General features: G+C 37.6%; 2 protein-coding genes across 6 annotated transcripts in view; one reads left to right on the top strand and one right to left on the bottom strand.

Moving 5' to 3' along the window:
• LOC149552143 (vacuolar protein sorting-associated protein, putative (DUF1162)) overlaps positions 1-16,991 on the top strand; it is a 336,370-nt gene that overhangs the window by 192,459 nt on the left and 126,920 nt on the right. For all 5 annotated transcript variants that reach the window (XR_016352867.1, XR_016352866.1, XM_089787620.1 and 2 more), the window contains exons 17-20: positions 5,775-6,185; positions 6,278-6,555; positions 6,676-6,764; positions 6,861-6,950. Coding sequence is in view for 3 of the 5 variants with exons in the window: in XM_089787620.1 (XP_089643746.1) it covers positions 5,775-6,185; positions 6,278-6,555; positions 6,676-6,764; positions 6,861-6,950 (868 nt within the window). In the remaining 2 variants the exon portion in view is untranslated. The remainder of the gene's footprint in view (positions 1-5,774; positions 6,186-6,277; positions 6,556-6,675; positions 6,765-6,860; positions 6,951-16,991) is intronic.
• On the bottom strand, positions 1,615-3,324 carry LOC149552144 (uncharacterized). Its single transcript, XM_089787624.1, has 4 exons — positions 3,097-3,324; positions 2,829-2,981; positions 2,287-2,687; positions 1,615-2,149 (listed from the first exon to the last, which is right to left on the bottom strand). The coding sequence occupies exons 1-4, from the start codon at positions 3,308-3,310 to the stop codon at positions 1,733-1,735; spliced, it is 1,185 nt and encodes a 394-aa protein (XP_089643750.1). The 5' UTR covers positions 3,311-3,324; the 3' UTR covers positions 1,615-1,732.

Here is a 16,991-nt window from a genome sequence, read left to right as displayed (position 1 = left end):
GAATTTGGAACGAAGACTCACCTATGATATGTCTTTGCATAATACCATGGTTACCTATCTTGATCATAGCCAATCTGATTCATAATGAGGGAAAAAAATGATCTCTTCAACGCCATTAGGATTCAAATAGCTTGATATATGTTTCTTGATAATGGTCCCTCTTGAGAGCTTGATGCAAAAATGTTGTGATCTTTGATCCTGCAAAACAATGTTTATTTTGCTTTTCCTTGACAAACATATCTGGATAAAGAAGCTCATTTAAAACCTCAATTAGCTCACCCTCTCCAACAACATAATCTGATATTTTGTGAAGATCTTTCACTTCACTCATAAGATCATCGATGTGCAACCTATACCGCTAGGTGCAACCATGATGAGTTTGGTTCGCTATTGATAGAAAGCTTTACTTCCACAAACCAAAACAGATACTCACAGATATTTACACCAAGAAACAAGACATAACTTTATTGCTCTTATACAACTAGGCTCTGATACCATGTTTAAATTAGAGCCCAGAAATCAGTGACGATTAACAGCAATCAGAACCAAAGAAACGTGAATCGGAATCGGATCGGAATTGGCAAGGCCGAATCGAATCGTGAATCGGCAATGAATCGGCAATGAATCGGCGATGAATCGGCAAATTTGAAAAAACCCTTTAAATTTAAAGATTTTAACAATTTAAAACTTATTTCATGCACCCTTTATTGAATATAACTTAAGCACACTATAACATCATCAAATAGAAGTTAAAACTTAACATACATAAACATGAAACATAAAATCCATCACATACGTAACTATGTTATCTAAAATGTAAATTGTAGGCTAGCTGAAGTAAATAGAAATCAAATGATCATAATGATTTAAATCATAGAATGTATGTAAGATGATCCATAAGACATCAAATCATAAATTTATGTAAGAATCTAAGATGAAGATCCATGAAAGTTTGAAACTTTGAAACATATGTCTATCAATGATTCAGTATCAATATCTGTAAACAAAATATAAAAACAAGGCTCCAGCTCAAGCCTCAGGCTCATAGTCATCATCATCCTCAACATCATCCTCAAGCTCGGCTACAGCCTCAGCCTCAGCCTCTGAGTATCCAGTCTGCCTAGTAGCAAGGCGTCTAATGTAGGTCCTAGAGGATTGTCGAGCCATATCTCCCGCATATAAGATGGCTCACGAATGTCGCTAGGGCCTGTGTCTGTGCGTGCACGTGTGCGTCTACCAATGCTTGAAGAACGTGCTCTAGCTGCCTCAGCCTCTATATCCACCTGGTCAATCCACGCACGGTCTTCCTCAGTGAAGACTGGATCTACAACCTCTGTGAGCCACTTTGATTCTTGATCAATCTCCTCCAGAATGATCGGAGAGGAGTCAGTGCCCAAAATCTGTCTGATCCTAAGACGGAGGTTGTAATGAACGAAGACAAGATCATTCAACCTCTGCACTGTCAACCTGTTTCTCCTCTTCGAGTGGATGTGCTCGAACATGGACCAACTGCGCTCACATCCAGAAGCGCTGCTTGGCTGACTCAGAATACGAATGGCAATTTTTTGAAGTTTTGGGGTTGTGGCCCCAAACATTTGCCACCATCTATTTGAAATAAGGGAAAATAAAAATAATTAGTCTCATTTACAAATTACAAATTACAAGTTAACTCTAAAATTACATAATCAACTTTAAGTTTAGAATCTAGATTCATGAACATTGAATATATTATTTAATTTTTACCTGGCTGTATTGTTTCCCGAGCATCTATGGCTACCCTGCTAGAGAAAAGTGGCCCTTCTTTATTATTGAACTTATCAAGCTCAATAATTGCAGCACTGCTATCCTCATCAGTACTCAACCTCTGGATCACTGTATATAATCCGGTGAGAACCTCCTCATCCGCCTTGAAGTCAGGACGGAAACGAAATGCCAAATTCAAAAAGTAAGCTGCTGCATGGATGGGTCTGTGGAGCTGATTCTGCCATCTCCTATCAATGATGTCCCAAATAGGGGCATACTTCTCCTGCACTCCTGCATACTGAGCTCTAATGGCCTCCTTGGCCCTATCCATGCCCTCATATATGTAGCCCATAGAGGGCTTCTCCCCATCAGCAGTTCGTAGGAGAGATACAAGAGGCTCAGTGGCCTACATATAAAGTAAAACAAAAATTTGAGTCAAAACTTAAACATAGAATAATTCAATAATATAAGGTAAAACTAAATCATTAAACAATTAGCATAGTAAACTGTAAAATATTAAATGTTAAATTGCAATAAAATTACCTTAAGTATTTCTCTAGCAGGTTTCCAAAAACCATCATCATCAAATATGCAATCCACCACATCTATCCCTGCAGTGGTCGTAGCATAGGAAGATGAAATCCACTCCCGCCCAACAAACATGCTCCTCAAATCATCCCTTGATGTCAACAAGGACTGCAAGGTGATGAAATTCGAGGCAAACCTCGTGATCCCTGGACGAGCTAACTCTTTGTCTCCTGTGTACTTCCTCATTGTGCTAAGGACAAATGAATGATTATAAATAAACTTACATATGTTTTTTGCCCTTTCCACACATGACTTGACCCACTCAAGTTTGCCAATTTCCTCCAACATGAGGTCAAGGCAGTGTGCTGCACAAGGGGACCAAAATATGGTGGGGTGCCTCTCCATCAAAAGTTTGCCTACAACAATTTTAAGATAATTAGAAATTCAAATTTCAAACATGTTAGAACTTAGGAAACTTAGAAATTCTAAGTTAGAATTAGAAAAAGTTCAAAATTCAAATAAATTTATTTTCAAAACTTAAAAAGTTAAAAGTTTACCTGCAGCAACATAACTTGCTGCATTATCCGTCACCACTTGCACCACATTTTGTTCCCCCACCTCTGCTATAACTTCCTCAATAACCTCACATAAGTATGTGGCGTTTTTTACATGAGCAAAAGCATCAATGGATTTGAGGAACATGGTATATCCTACAAGTAACAAAACAACGAATTATAATTACTATTAGCAATCAACAAATCAAAATTTGAAATAGTCAATCACGATTCAAAATTATGTATGTAGGAAAGTAGAATGATCAATCACCTCCACAGGATACAAGAAAATTGAGGAGTGTTCTTCCCCTCCTATCTGTCCAACCATCAGTCATGATGGTGCAACCCTTTTCGATCCACTCCTTTCGGTTGTCCTCAAGCTCATGCCTCATATCCTCAACCATTTCCTCCAGGAGGTATCCACTCAACTTAGCCTCAGTTGGGGCTTTAAACCCCAGACCACAAATGGTAACTGCATCTATCATGTTCTGCCAATAAGGAGTCCTGTCACAAATAGATAATGATATTGATTAGAAATTTAGATGTCAAAAACTAAAATCAGAAAACAAGTAGATATAATTAAAGTTTTACTTTTACTTTTAACTTTAACTTTGAAGATAACAAAGAAAAAAGAATCAATTACCTGGCTGCAATAAATGGAATGTTGCAAAAGTACCAGAATTTGCAAATCTCTTTTCTGGCAGCATCATGAATCTCCTTGTTCAAACCCATGCCCTCAAGCGTGGGTTGGGAGCCAGGAGTAGTGCGGGGCACAAAGTAACTATCCATTCTGCTTTTCCGCACTCTAGGCCGCAATAGGTTGGTGTTGGACTCTGTCTCAGTATGAGACCGACTACCACTAACACTCACATGAGCACTAGCACTAGGATGAAAAGGAGGCCTAGAAGAACCCTCTCCAACACAACCTACGGATGCGGAAGCTGATGCAGATGTAGATGCGGTTGCGGATGTGGGAGCATGGGAGCCAATACCTCTTAACCCTTCAAGTTGCATTTTCTTAGTCAACTTGTCTTGTTCAATTTTTTCTAATGCCACTAAACAAGAGCGTTTTGCCTCAGCGGTTTGTTGAGTGCAAACTGTGACATCATGGCCAGGTATGCCAGCAATGTGGTATTTCAATCTATAGATACCTCCCGAATTTATTTTTTCTTTGCAAAATATACATTTTGTTTGATATTTGGTTCTCCCAGGAAACTCTTCATTATATTTCCAGCATTCATCTTTTTTACCCATTGTGGAAATTGGAAAATGAAAGCAAAGGGCTGCTGCAATAAAAAAATTCATACAAAAAATCAAAGTTTGCAACTAATAAACAAAAACTACAAAACAACAAACCCTAGTTTGCAATTTAGTAAAACTAAAAATAAAAAACATTCAAGATTTGCAAATGAACACTAAAAAAATTTAACAAAAAATGCATACTACACTAACATGCAAAAAAAAAACCAACACTTACCTCTTGCAAATGAGTTGAGGAGTGTTGATATTGACTCCTTAATGCTCCCAATGCAATTTATGGCCTCCCCAAATGGACTTCTGATCTCTTTGGTGCTCTTCCTTCTTGCCGGTTGGAAACCTATGGATTCTCTTTTCTCTTCTTCTCTCTCACTCTTCCTCTCTTCTACTCATACTAAGCAAATAGAAGGCTCTTTAGGGTTATAACAAAGAGGAAAGTCAACTTAGAAAGCAAATAAAACATGTGTTTTTAAAAAAAAATTGAACTTTCTATCCTTGCTGCCGCGGCCGATTTCTGGAGATTCATGATGGCGATTTTGGCGATTTTTGCCATGAATCGCCGATTTTGGCGATTCAGGCGATTCACAAGAAAAAATCGCCACCAGCGATTTCCGATTCCAAAAAAATCGGGAGCCATGAATCTTATCGCGATTTCGGCGATTTCATGGCGATTTTTGGAACTATGATCAGAACTGAGCCAAAGTCGAAACAATAAACACCAAAAATATCCCGAGAAAACCTTTCTAGAATGAAGGGAAAAACCCAACCTCACATCAAAATATCATTTTTATTGATCATAAAAGTTCAAGTTTACAATATCCTTTGCTTGATGTGAATATATAACAATAGGAGAGACTCTTCACATTATAACTAAAGGTCTCTTGATATTCCCATAACTCCTATAATTAATTATAAGTGAATATATAACAATAGGAGAGACTTTTCACATTATAACTAAAGGTCTCTTGATATTCCCATAACTCCTATAATTAATTATAACTCTTAGAATTTCAATGCCTCAACACATATTGGATGACACATGTCATTACATTTAATATTACAATTTAAACATAAGTTTCCTTGTCAGCTGAAGGTTGACTATAACGGTAATAATGTCCATATTTCTAGAGATAAAGATCTCTATCGCAGCTACAATCTTTAACAGCCTCAAACATCTAGTCTATAATGAATCTCAATTTGCCCCACACGTATTTTCTTGAAAGATGTCCTTGCCAAATATTTTTGTATAAAGCTCAAACACATTATAAATATGGGGAGGATCATATCACTTTCACACATTAGAAGAGAAATGTCATTGCCTTCATGGGAAAAATGACATAACTTAGATGAATGAAAAGGATGACATGAATAGAAATCTCTGTCTCATTATTTCAGACAAGATGTTTTTACAATGCAATAAGGTGGTATGCTGTAAATGAGTTTTTAATCTATTTAGTTTAATCAATTACAACTTTGATTGAAACATAATTTTATGAACACATCATAAATGATGATTGGCTGCATTATATGACAAATTCAATTTCTTGAACCATTTATCCTGGCTGAATTGGAGTGATAAATCTTATATCATAGAATTTAATGAAAGTATTGTGGTCTACTTAAAATTGTTGTGATATTGGACATTTTTACATGTTTCCTACTATATCTTGTATGTTTTCTATTATTCTTCAGGGAATTATTTGCTCTGTGTACGCCCTGCAACTTCTGATAAGTCTGTTCCGGAGAGTGAAAGATCACCTTCCTTTGAGTGGTCAGAGGATTTGAAAGGTGTGAAAGCTGTCCGTGTTTCAGGGCTCTTTGAAAAATTAACGTATCATTTAAAACTGAAATTCAGTGGTCAGTCTACACAGTCAGCATTTAGCACCATTCACTGTGGTCCAAAGATGTCAGATTCAAAGTTCAAAGATATTTATTTTCTTGTTAGAACTACAAGAAGGAAGGTACCTGTGACTAGATCTCATACTTCTGGGCAACAAGGCCCAGAGTCCTCTACAGTTGCACTGTATGAACAACAGGATATCTTGATTTTGCCAACCATTCAGGTTTCCAATCTTCTTGAGGAGGAGATTGCAGTTTCCTCAGGTTATTGTTTGGTTAAGTACCATTAGAATTAATAATTGTACAAATGTTTATCACTTCTTTTCATTGTTTCCAATTTGTTATTTTATGTGCAGATACAAATGCAGATGAAGTACATGAACATAGTGACAATCATGCTATTGTTCAGGGTGGAAATAAAACCTACATGTATGAAGATCTCAGCAGTCTTTTCCTAACTATAACACTTTGTGATCTGAAACGAAAGAGCAATCCAGTGAGTGTTGGTGAATTCGGCAAACTGGCTCGTGGCAGTAAAGGTGACATGCATGGTCTAGATGTTGAATTGGACTTTGGGGATGGGCAAACCTTTGCCATGCTGAGGTTATCACGAGGAGAAACAGGCTTTTTAGAAGTGAGTAATGAAATGATATACATATTTTGTTGTGAAACTTTACCGTCAATTGTATAAGGTACACAGAAAGCTAGTTATCTTAACAAATGACAGACCTCTTCTTGTGCTGCATTGGTGCAGGCTATTATTTATACACCTTATGTACTCAAAAATGACACTGATATGCCTCTTGTTTGTTTCGCTTCAGAACAGAAGAAATTCCCTTTTTGGTATGTATGTTACATAAGAATTAGGATTTCCATCAATTCAGTGAGCAGTGTTTAATTTTTTTCAATCCAATGCTCATCAATCTTTCTTTATTTCAGGCGAGAAAAAGGCAAAAAGCCTTATGAATCAATGACATCAGGACATGGAGTACTTCTCAATCCTAAATCCAAAACCTCCTGGTTTCAAAAGTAAGAAATCTTCCATGATAGGATCTTGCTATGGAGAATATCTCATATCAGATATATTCCCACTTATCTGTGTAAAAAATAAACACTTTTTCTTTACCTTGTTTTATTACTGTGTATATTCTCAGAAGCAGAATGCACATGAGCAACTTTATATGTATCTTATCAAATTCTTGTCCACTATAAGAATAAATAATTTTTTTTTTCATATTTTCATTGGATCTGAAAATTATTAGGTTGTAACAGCTAACATACGAATTATTTTATCAGCTGTAATATGCAGTCATGAGTTCAATACTTTTGCAGAGTTATTGGAATACCTAGGTTAGAGAGTTTTGGATTTAAACATTGTTTAAGTTAAATACCTTAGAATAAAATTGGAAATGTTTGTTACTGTATTCACTTGGAATCACAATTGGAGAAGCCACTTTCAAAAAGAGAAAAACAAAAACGTCTACATGTTTACTGGGAAACATCAAAGCACACACATATACTAGATGACTTAGGCTTTATGACGATCACAGTTTAATTGAGGTGAGTCCTCCACCACAAGGGCATTGAAAAATATGTATTATATGGTGGTGTCATAAATTTGTAACAAATAGCAGGGGCTGTTCAAGGAAATGGTACAAGGCAACATGAATAATCAGATGAAGTCATCTGATACCTGGAGACTTGATTCCATTTACCATTTCCAATTCACATTTTTGTGTTTAATGAATGTCTAAGGATGTTGGTTAACAGAATTATCACCTAACTCTATTATCTGACACCCAAACAAGGTGATAAATGCAACCACAGTTGAATTGATCAAACAAGATCTATCATTGACCATTTCTCTGTTTATTTTCAAAGGTGGCAGCTACCTTTATATGACTTATAACTAAAACAAAATATTAACTTGAAGCTGCTTTTAACGAGAAAGCTTGCAAAGGTATTGTCCACAAAAGAAATTTTAAACTAAGAGATTACAATAACTTTAAGATATTTCATAGGAACTCATTCACAGATAAGATTCCCATATTCCATGAAGAGCAAAGAAAACTTCAACACATTTATCTACTGATATCTTTTTACATGAAAAGCATTCACACATTTTGATTCAAAGATCAAATATGCATAACTTCATCATGGCAATTGCGTTTAAGTCTTTTTAAAAGTAAGTCAATCAAAATTCATTTAAAAGATCCTGAAAAACTCAGTGATCCACTATTTAAAACATCACAAGATAACAGTCCTCTGAGAACTGTTATTTTGCCAAGTCTTTTGAAAAACTGAAAAATAAAGTTTCTTGAAAAACTATTTAAAATAAAAATCATAAAGAGTAAAAAACTTCCCTTGTTCCTGAACCTTGTACACTTGTTGCCTCGACCCGTGCAACTCCCACTGTTGCTTCCACTTCCCTACCTCTCCGATGATATTCCTGGTACCTGTTAGCATATGTCATGATTTTATCATAATATGGGATGACGGTGACCTGTAACTTGATTGTCCATTTAGCCAACCCTTTTTCTGCATCCCTAATTTCTTCAGGAATTTTCGTATCCTTGAGCTTAAGAGTGTTTAGGATTGTGTGCAAGTTGTTCAACCTGCTGAACATCTCTGAATCATCATCTTGGACCTTCCCCACCCCTTCAGACAACAACTCTTTATATTGCTTCCTAATTTCCTCCAACCCATTGACTTTCTCCCTGAATTCATCAGTCAAGTCCACATCCAAAGAACTAAATCACCTTATATTTGATCAGATTGCGAATGTTCTGATCATGGACTTGATTAAGATAACTGGTGTACTACTTATACAAAGAAAGTTTTCAATTAGTAGAATATAACAAGGAGGTCTGAATTTCAGCTATCTTCTCAATAACCAATACTGCAGGTTTTAGTTCCAGTATTTTTTCAATGGTTTTCACTAGAACATATAAGCTACTTTATTCATCTCTCATCTGTTTTAGTTCTTGAATCAAAGCTTGCCTTTTATTGGTGGTACTAATTTGTAGGCTTCTAAGGGTGGTTAGGTGTGCCATACCGTGATCTCGCATTTGTTCAACCCATTTGGCTAATTCTTGCATTCTATTGACACCATTATTGAATTGATCAAGAAGGACCTCTGTTTCAAAGACTTGCCTAGGGATAGAAGCTTCTCTCTGATAGAACTGATGACATAGGTCACAAATTCCATATAAGGCTGAACCTGTGCCAAATGTTCCTGTAGCTCACGACTCTTCTTCTCCAATTCTTACGCTCTTTCAGTTAGTATTTGTATATGGAAGTTTTCATGATAGGCTTCACTTTTTAGTTTATAAGGTTCCATATCCATGCTGGGCATATTGTAGTCAGCCTCTGTGATTCTATCCATGATTACATCCCTAACAGGGTTGGCTATCTCCAAAATGTTATGTCCAGTACTAGAATTGGCAACGACTCTAGATATCCTCTTGGCCTTTTTAGGCTTCCTAGATCTCTGAAAGTGCAAGGTAACGGTGTCAATTTAATCAGCATTCGAGATTACCTTATTTACTTTTCTACCTCTTGTTTCAACCAAATAGGGGAAGTGAGGCTTGATCCAACATTGTCAGTATCACCTGCTCCTGATGCAGCAACAGATGTAAGTGGAAGAGTTACAGGGGTAGGAGTTGGAGAAGATGATATTTCCATTATTGAAGTTATGGTACTATTCTGCATAATCTGCTGATACACCACTTTTCTTCAACTTCCTTCTATTTAGCATGGGTATTCTCTTCATCCCGTTCACATATGCTCTTCATCTCAACCTAATTTTTATTAGGATGCTTCTCATCTCCATCACTTTGCATATTCCTTTATGTTGGGCTAACAACTATGCTCACAATTCTCACCATGGTGGGAGCAAAAGTCCCTCCTTGGGTTGAAGGGCTAGCAGATTTTTCCTCTCTAGAAGGTACACCTTTCCTTCTCCATTTCACTTCAAGCCAATTAACTGTTCTTTTAAGTACAGGGTAATTTGAGCTGCTAGGTCAGACTTCTTCTGTAATGTTCATAAGGGCTTCCAGCCCTTCATAGTCTTATACCCACATAAATTGTACGCAAGGGGTGACTGTGCGGTGTCAGAATATACCCGTACAGTCGTCTATGCGGTATTGACTGGGTAGGCCATACGGTGTGGGTAGGCTGTACGATGGGACAAGGTGGAGGCTAGTAGAGTTGTACGGTGGGGTGAAGATGAGGGCGTACATTTGGTAGGATGCCGAACAGCTGTATGGTGGAGGAAAGAATCCATATGGTGCAGGTAGGAGGTTGTGTGATTGATGTCAGAGGGAATGCAGTGGAATTTGACAATGCCAATTGGGATGCAAATGATATATATATTAAACACAAATAACTTCCAAAAACTAGGGACCAAATAGATATATGCAGCTTGTTACCGAATAGTGATGATATTTCCGCATACAGATGGTGCTCTGATTTGTCAGATCCGAGCCAAACCATACATAATGGAATAGGGTGAGCGTTGAATCCCATCGAAATCGAAATGACCAAATAGGGAAGATCTTTCACTTTCGAAATGATAAACAATCCAGAACTCCAATAGGAATTTGCAGTACAAAAATAAAATCCAAAGATGCATACCAACTACTACCTACATGTGCTTAATGATGCAGTACAAGGCAAGAGAATCCCCAAAGGAGCATCTTAGCCCCCAACAAATAACCACAAAGCGGAAACACAACAACAATGCAAGATCTAATAGCAATTCACAACACTTCTTTTATAAAATAACTGTTTACATGCAATGTGCCCGGCTGTAAGGCTTTCTGGGTTATGGCCAAATACAATAGCAATTACAACAATAGTTCTGCAAGACCCATCAAGATCCAACCCCAAACTAGTCCAGAACCACACTCTTGCAGAAACCTCCAAGGAAGATCTAAACTTGTGCTCACAAGCCCACCAAGCAATCTCTTTGTTTCCCAAGCCGTAGCTACTAGCTCTTCAAAGTTCGCTCCTTTGCCACATCCTCTTCTCCAAGCTGGATGACAATGACTAAAGACTCCACAAGACCCTTGCTTATAGCCAACTAAGCCACATGTCGGCCTAGTATGTTATAAATTGAATAAACCCTTACATTAAATACATGTTGAGCCACAAGTCGGCCTCCAACAAATATTAAATACCAAATCCCTTAAAAGGTTTGCAATACCCATTAAATAAACATAGAACAAATAACCAAGACCCAAATAGGTCCAAGCAAACTCCCACGATTGCTCCACATCACGATCTCATGCAACATGCATTAAATACTCCAACTCGATTGCGCAAATCCGTAAGAATGCCATCTGGCAAGCCAACTTGCCAAGCCTAAGCAAATTAACAAGCATTGCCGAGTTCCTCACGTGTTGAGCAATAGTGTAGATGCCAAGCAAGCCTTCAATGACAGAGCCCCCTTCGTTGACCAAGCTCCTTAGCTAGCACTACTTTCAATAATGACTAAGCACCACTTCTTTGGTGACTGAGTCCACAACTCCAAAGCCAAAATCCTTCCAACATGCAGGATTGCTAACAACCCTAGGATGCTCCTGCATCTAACAACCCAAGCGCAAAAAGATGTTCTCAGAAGTTGGAAGAACATCTTTTGGGATTCAAAACATAAATCCTAGACTGGTTCTTCATATACATGTCCTCCAAGTCTTCAACTTGCACACTCTTTCCCTTGTTCCACTCTTTCTTCTGCACATCCATGCATGATGTACTACATGTTTTCTTTCCATGCTGATCTCTAACCCTCTTAAAATCCTTCAACTGAACTCGGTTGCCAATATTCAGGTTCCTCCTACCAAGTTCTTCATTCTGCAAAGGAATTAGGGAATGCTTGTGGCCACCTTTCTCAACAGTAATCACATTCTTGACACAATCATGCATAGCCTTGCAATCATACTGCTAAGGTCTACCAAGCAATATGTGACAACTGCTCATGTTCATAATATCACACAACACTTGATCTTTATACTACCCAATCTGAAAATCAACAAGACATTGCTCCCTCATCTCAAAAGCATGTTCATTTTGCAACCAACCAATCCTATAAGAACAAGTATGTCTCACTTTCCTCAAACCAAAGTTTTCTGAACCATCTCCTCAGCAACAAGGTTGTCGATACTACCACTATCCACAATCACATTGCAGATTTAACTACTAGACTTACAATGAGTCTTGAACAAATTACTCCTCTTACAAGGTTCTAGTGTCCTCTTATAAAAAATACTCGTTGATCCAACAAACTCTCTCCTTGCTCAGGTTCACTGATATGGTCTTCAGCCTCATTCACAATAGAAACTCTTGTATTACCAGCCTTAGGACATTCATAAGCTCTATGTCCTTCATGACATCTGAAACAAGTACCCTTAAATACACCTCTTTCTGTTCTCTTCCTCAGCTCAATAGGTTTTGGTTCATCTTCAGCAATCTGATTGTTCTTCACCAAGTGATCTTGCTTCTCCTTCCCTCGAGGATTACCTTGATGTCTCCTCTTCAGCTTCTCTTTTGCTCTCAAAGCATATTGATAAGCATCCTCAATCGAAGCAATATTCAACATACCAACCACATCTTGAATATTGAATCTCAAACCATTAATGTACCGAGCTACCTTCTCCTTAGTTCTCTATGTCCAGACCGAATAGTTAGCTTGTAGAACTCCTTGGTAGAATCCTTCACAGACATCCTTTTGCTTCAGATTTTGCAACCTCTTAAACAATTCAAGTTCATAATCAACAGGTATAAACATAGCCTTTAGTTATGTCACCATCAATCTCTAACAAGTCATCTTCATTTCACCTTCCTTTTCTCTATCTTTTTACAATTCTTTCCACCAAAAAGCTTCATGTCCCTTCAACTTAGTTTATGCCAACCTCACTCTGAGCGGGTCTCCAATATCCTATAGCTCAAAGTACTTCTCCAATTTGCCAATCGAATCAATCAAATATTTAGGATTCAAAGTACTTGAGAAATTAGAAACCTCCATTTTATGCTTCACTTTCAACTGAGATCTAGATCTATCAAATTGACCAACCCTATTTCACATAGGTCTCTCAACTCGACCAGTTCTATCGTTACCACTTGATCTAGCAACCTCGAAGTCCTCAGGAGCTTCCTTGTAACCATCTTTAGTACCCACATGCCGAGGTACACCACCTATAGCACTTATGATCTCAGCGATCATATGACTCTTCATCAATGCCATCTTTCTTCTTTAATCTTCTCTGAGATCCTTGGTCCCACAACATTACAGAGATCTTCAATCGCCCTAGGATCCAATTGTCTCGGAGGCATCTTCCAAGATTTTAATAGACCCTCTACAAAAAAATACCCAAATCTAACCTTTGACTAGATAATCTTCACCCTAGGTCCTGGTGCAAATTGCCTCAACTTCGGCAATCTGTCTACACACTCAGGGAAAACCTTCGGCTCTGATACCACCTGACACAATACAAGGCAATAGAATCTCCAAAATAGATGCCCTAGCCCCTAGAAAATAACCACACAACGGAAACACAACAACAATGCAAGATCTCATACAAATTCACAACACTTTATTCATAAAATGATTGTTTACATCAAATGTGCCTGGCTCTAAGGCCTTCTGGGTTATGACCAAATACAATAGGAATTACAATAACACTTCTACAAGATCCCTTAAGATCCAACCCCAAACCCCTTAGCTATTCCAGAACCACACTTTCGTAGAAATCTCCAAGGAAGATCTAAACTTGTGCTCGTAAGCCCACCAAGCAACCTCCTTGTTTCCCAAGTTGTAGCTATTAGCTCTTCAAAGTTCGCTCCCTTGCCACATCCTCTTCTCCAAGCTGGATGACAATGACTAAAGACACCACAAGATCCCTACTTATAGCCAAGTAAGCCACAAATCGGTCTACTATGTTATAGATTAAATAAACCCTTGCATTAAATATATGTTAAGCCACAAGTTGGCCTCCAACAGATATTAAATACCAAATGCCTTAAAAGGCTTACAATATTCATTAAATACCATAGTAACAAGAATTGGAATTGGTAAGGCCGAGTCAAATCGCAAATCGACAAATTTAAAAAACCCTTGAAATTTAGTAACTTATTTCATAAACCCTTTATCTCTGATTCAATTCATCGATTCACAGAAAATCGTTTGGCTTGAATTGAATAGCCGAATTCCGTGAATCGCAGGAATCCTCGCAATTCTCGTTACTATGTTAAATACACATAGAAAAAATAACCAAGACCCAAATAGGTCCACACAAACTCCCATAATCGCTCCACATCACGATCTCACGCGACATGCATGAAATGCTCCAATTCGATTGAGTGAATTCGCATTGAACTCCATCTTGCAAGCCAAACTGCCGAGCAAGACTTCACTGACTGAGCCCCCTTCGTTGACCGAGCTACTCAGCCAACACTATTGCCAACAATGACCGAGCACCACTTCTCGTCCACAATTCCAAAGCCAAAATCCCTCCAACATGTAGGATTGCTAACAACCTTAGGATGCTCTTGGATCACTTAAATACCCTTTGGAGGAACTCCCAAGGGTTTACAAAGATAGCCGATGACTACACCTATGGAAACAATTAAATAAAAATGGGTCCGAGATATACTAAATCAATCAGCTCCTAAACAATGATTTGATTATTTATTTATTTTATGATGGGAACATTATAGTCCTCCCGTCCCAAAATTTGCTTGTCAAGAAAATGCAATGCTGAATGCTGTATAATGTGTTCACCTTCTCAAGTTGCGTCGTCCAACGGCAAGTGTTCCCAGCGTACTAAGTATTCCCTCAAGGTATAGTTCCATAGAGTCTTCTCCCGTACATCAATGTTGTCAGCCAGTTCTCACACAAGCTTCCTTCATTGAGCATCATAGGATCTGTGGTTATTGCGATGTTATGTCCCACGACTTTCTTCAGGCAAGAGATATGAAAGACGTTATCGATGCGGCTCCCTTCTGGAAGTTCTAGTTCATAGGCAACTTCACCGATGCGACGAGCTACACGATAAGGACCATTAAAACATGGCTTCAATTTCTCTTTCGCTTTTGCCTTCAACGAGGATTGCCTATACGACTAGAGCTTGAGATAGACCAAGTCTCCCACTTCAAAACTTCTCTCGATCCTATGTTTGTCGGCATAGATCTTTTGTTGATTTTGCGCCCTTTGTGATCTAAGTGGATCCAGAGAACTTGAAAAATTTACAGTCTCATAATCTCATGGTATCAACATTAGTGACTAGAGCTTGATGAAACGATCTTGATGCAATTTGAATCGAGTCGAAAGGTCATGGTGAAAAGTTATGTTTGGTCAAAGTTTAAGTCAAACTGACAAACCAGAGGTTGACTTTATAAAACAATATGTGAAGTTTGACCATCTTGAAAGTGGTCAACAATGGGTTTCATATTGAAGAGTTCATCGAGAGCTTTCCAACTCATTATGAATGGAGGAAATCCGAGTTCATTTGCAAAAGTTATGGCCAAATGAAGTTTCCAAAAATAAAAAATAAAATCAAGTTGTTAGTGATGATATCAGCATGACGGTTGTGGGAAATGTGACAGCAAGTTGGTCGGGTTTAAAAATGGTCTTTATGGGAGTTGAACCCCAAACCTCCCAAACTTGGTAATGTCTCCTAAACCATTACACCATTCAACTTTGGTAAAGACATGCATGTTATTTTATTTAATTTGTAATAACTGCTCAGTGACATTTGGATCACTTTGGCTACAACCAAAGATTTTCGGGATTTCAAAGTTTGTTGCATGAGATGGTTTTGTTGTTATTTGGAAAATAGTACATTTTATATTGGGGATTGAACCTCTAACCATCCAGCTCCTAAAATTACTCTCTACCAGTACACTATTTGTTAATTCAAATATTGTCTAGCAACATGTCTTATTTAAAAGCATTTAGCCGTCAGGCTTATTTAATAAGGGTTATTGTTAAAACAAAACTTTATTTATGAGACGGGGATAAGATTTTCCATTGGAAAAGGATAAAAATCGCCATGTAAAGGGAGTTACAAGGTTGTTAAGTTGTTGTCACCTAATTTAGCAAATTTTTATGTATTTAAATGGGTGATAGTCCCTTTGTAAAGCCATTGTAGTTTGGAGAATTTCAGTGGAGAGAAATTTTGTAAAGGAATAATTTTTCCTTGTGAGAGATTGTAAGCATGAAGGCGTTGTGTATTGTCTTCAAGTGCATAGAAGAGACTGTGAATGCTTGAGGCTTGGATTCTGTAACAAAGTGTTTTGCTTGGCAGAATTAATAAAGCAGTCCCCAGATTGAGAAGTGGACTTAGAGACATCCTACCCAAAGAAACTCTATATCAAATTTTTTGTGTCTCTTTATTCTCTTTCTTATTCTCTCATCCGTTTAAGTTTCTTTTATATTATTCTATTTGATGTACATTAAACACATTATTTAATTAAGTGTTTAAGCATGATTTTTCTTGTAATTTCAATGGTTTAAAATACGTACCACGCAATTACTACTTGGATTTGGGATTAAATCTATATTTGGATTAAAGTTATAAAACTTGTAAATCCTAGTTTACACATCAAGTTACAATTTTAGGATTCACTAGGATATAGATTTAAATGGAAGATCGATACTGACGTTGCTTGTTCACTGAGCAAATAATACTTAGAAATGCGGAAGATCGATACTGACATTTGCTTGTGAACTGAGCAAATAATAGTAGCAACAGAACAAGGTGCCATGTGGCAAAAGATAATTCGTCTAACTTGTGACATGTGTCACTAGTAAATTCATCCACATCCAGTAACACCTAGATGCCATATCATTGTAAAACTACAATGTGTCATTTTTTGACTGCCATATCACCATTAAATGCCACATGTTAGTATAGGATTGGATGTAGATGTTGACTAGGATGTTGATGTCATCATTCGTCCATTCGGTCAACCCTTTCCTAGGTAACTTCAAACGAGCATAACTTCCACATACAATCTGTGTTTTCGACGAAACGAACGTTGTTGGAAAGCTCTCGATGAGATCTTTAATTT

The sequence above is a fragment of the Cupressus sempervirens genome, chromosome 6 (genome assembly GCF_028749045.1).
Source record: "Cupressus sempervirens isolate cs-2001-9-10 chromosome 6, ASM2874904v1, whole genome shotgun sequence".
In the NCBI taxonomy this organism is placed as follows: Eukaryota; Viridiplantae; Streptophyta; class Pinopsida; order Cupressales; family Cupressaceae; genus Cupressus; species Cupressus sempervirens.
Note: the sequence above shows the minus strand (reverse complement) of the source record. Positions and strands in the feature narration are given on the sequence as shown.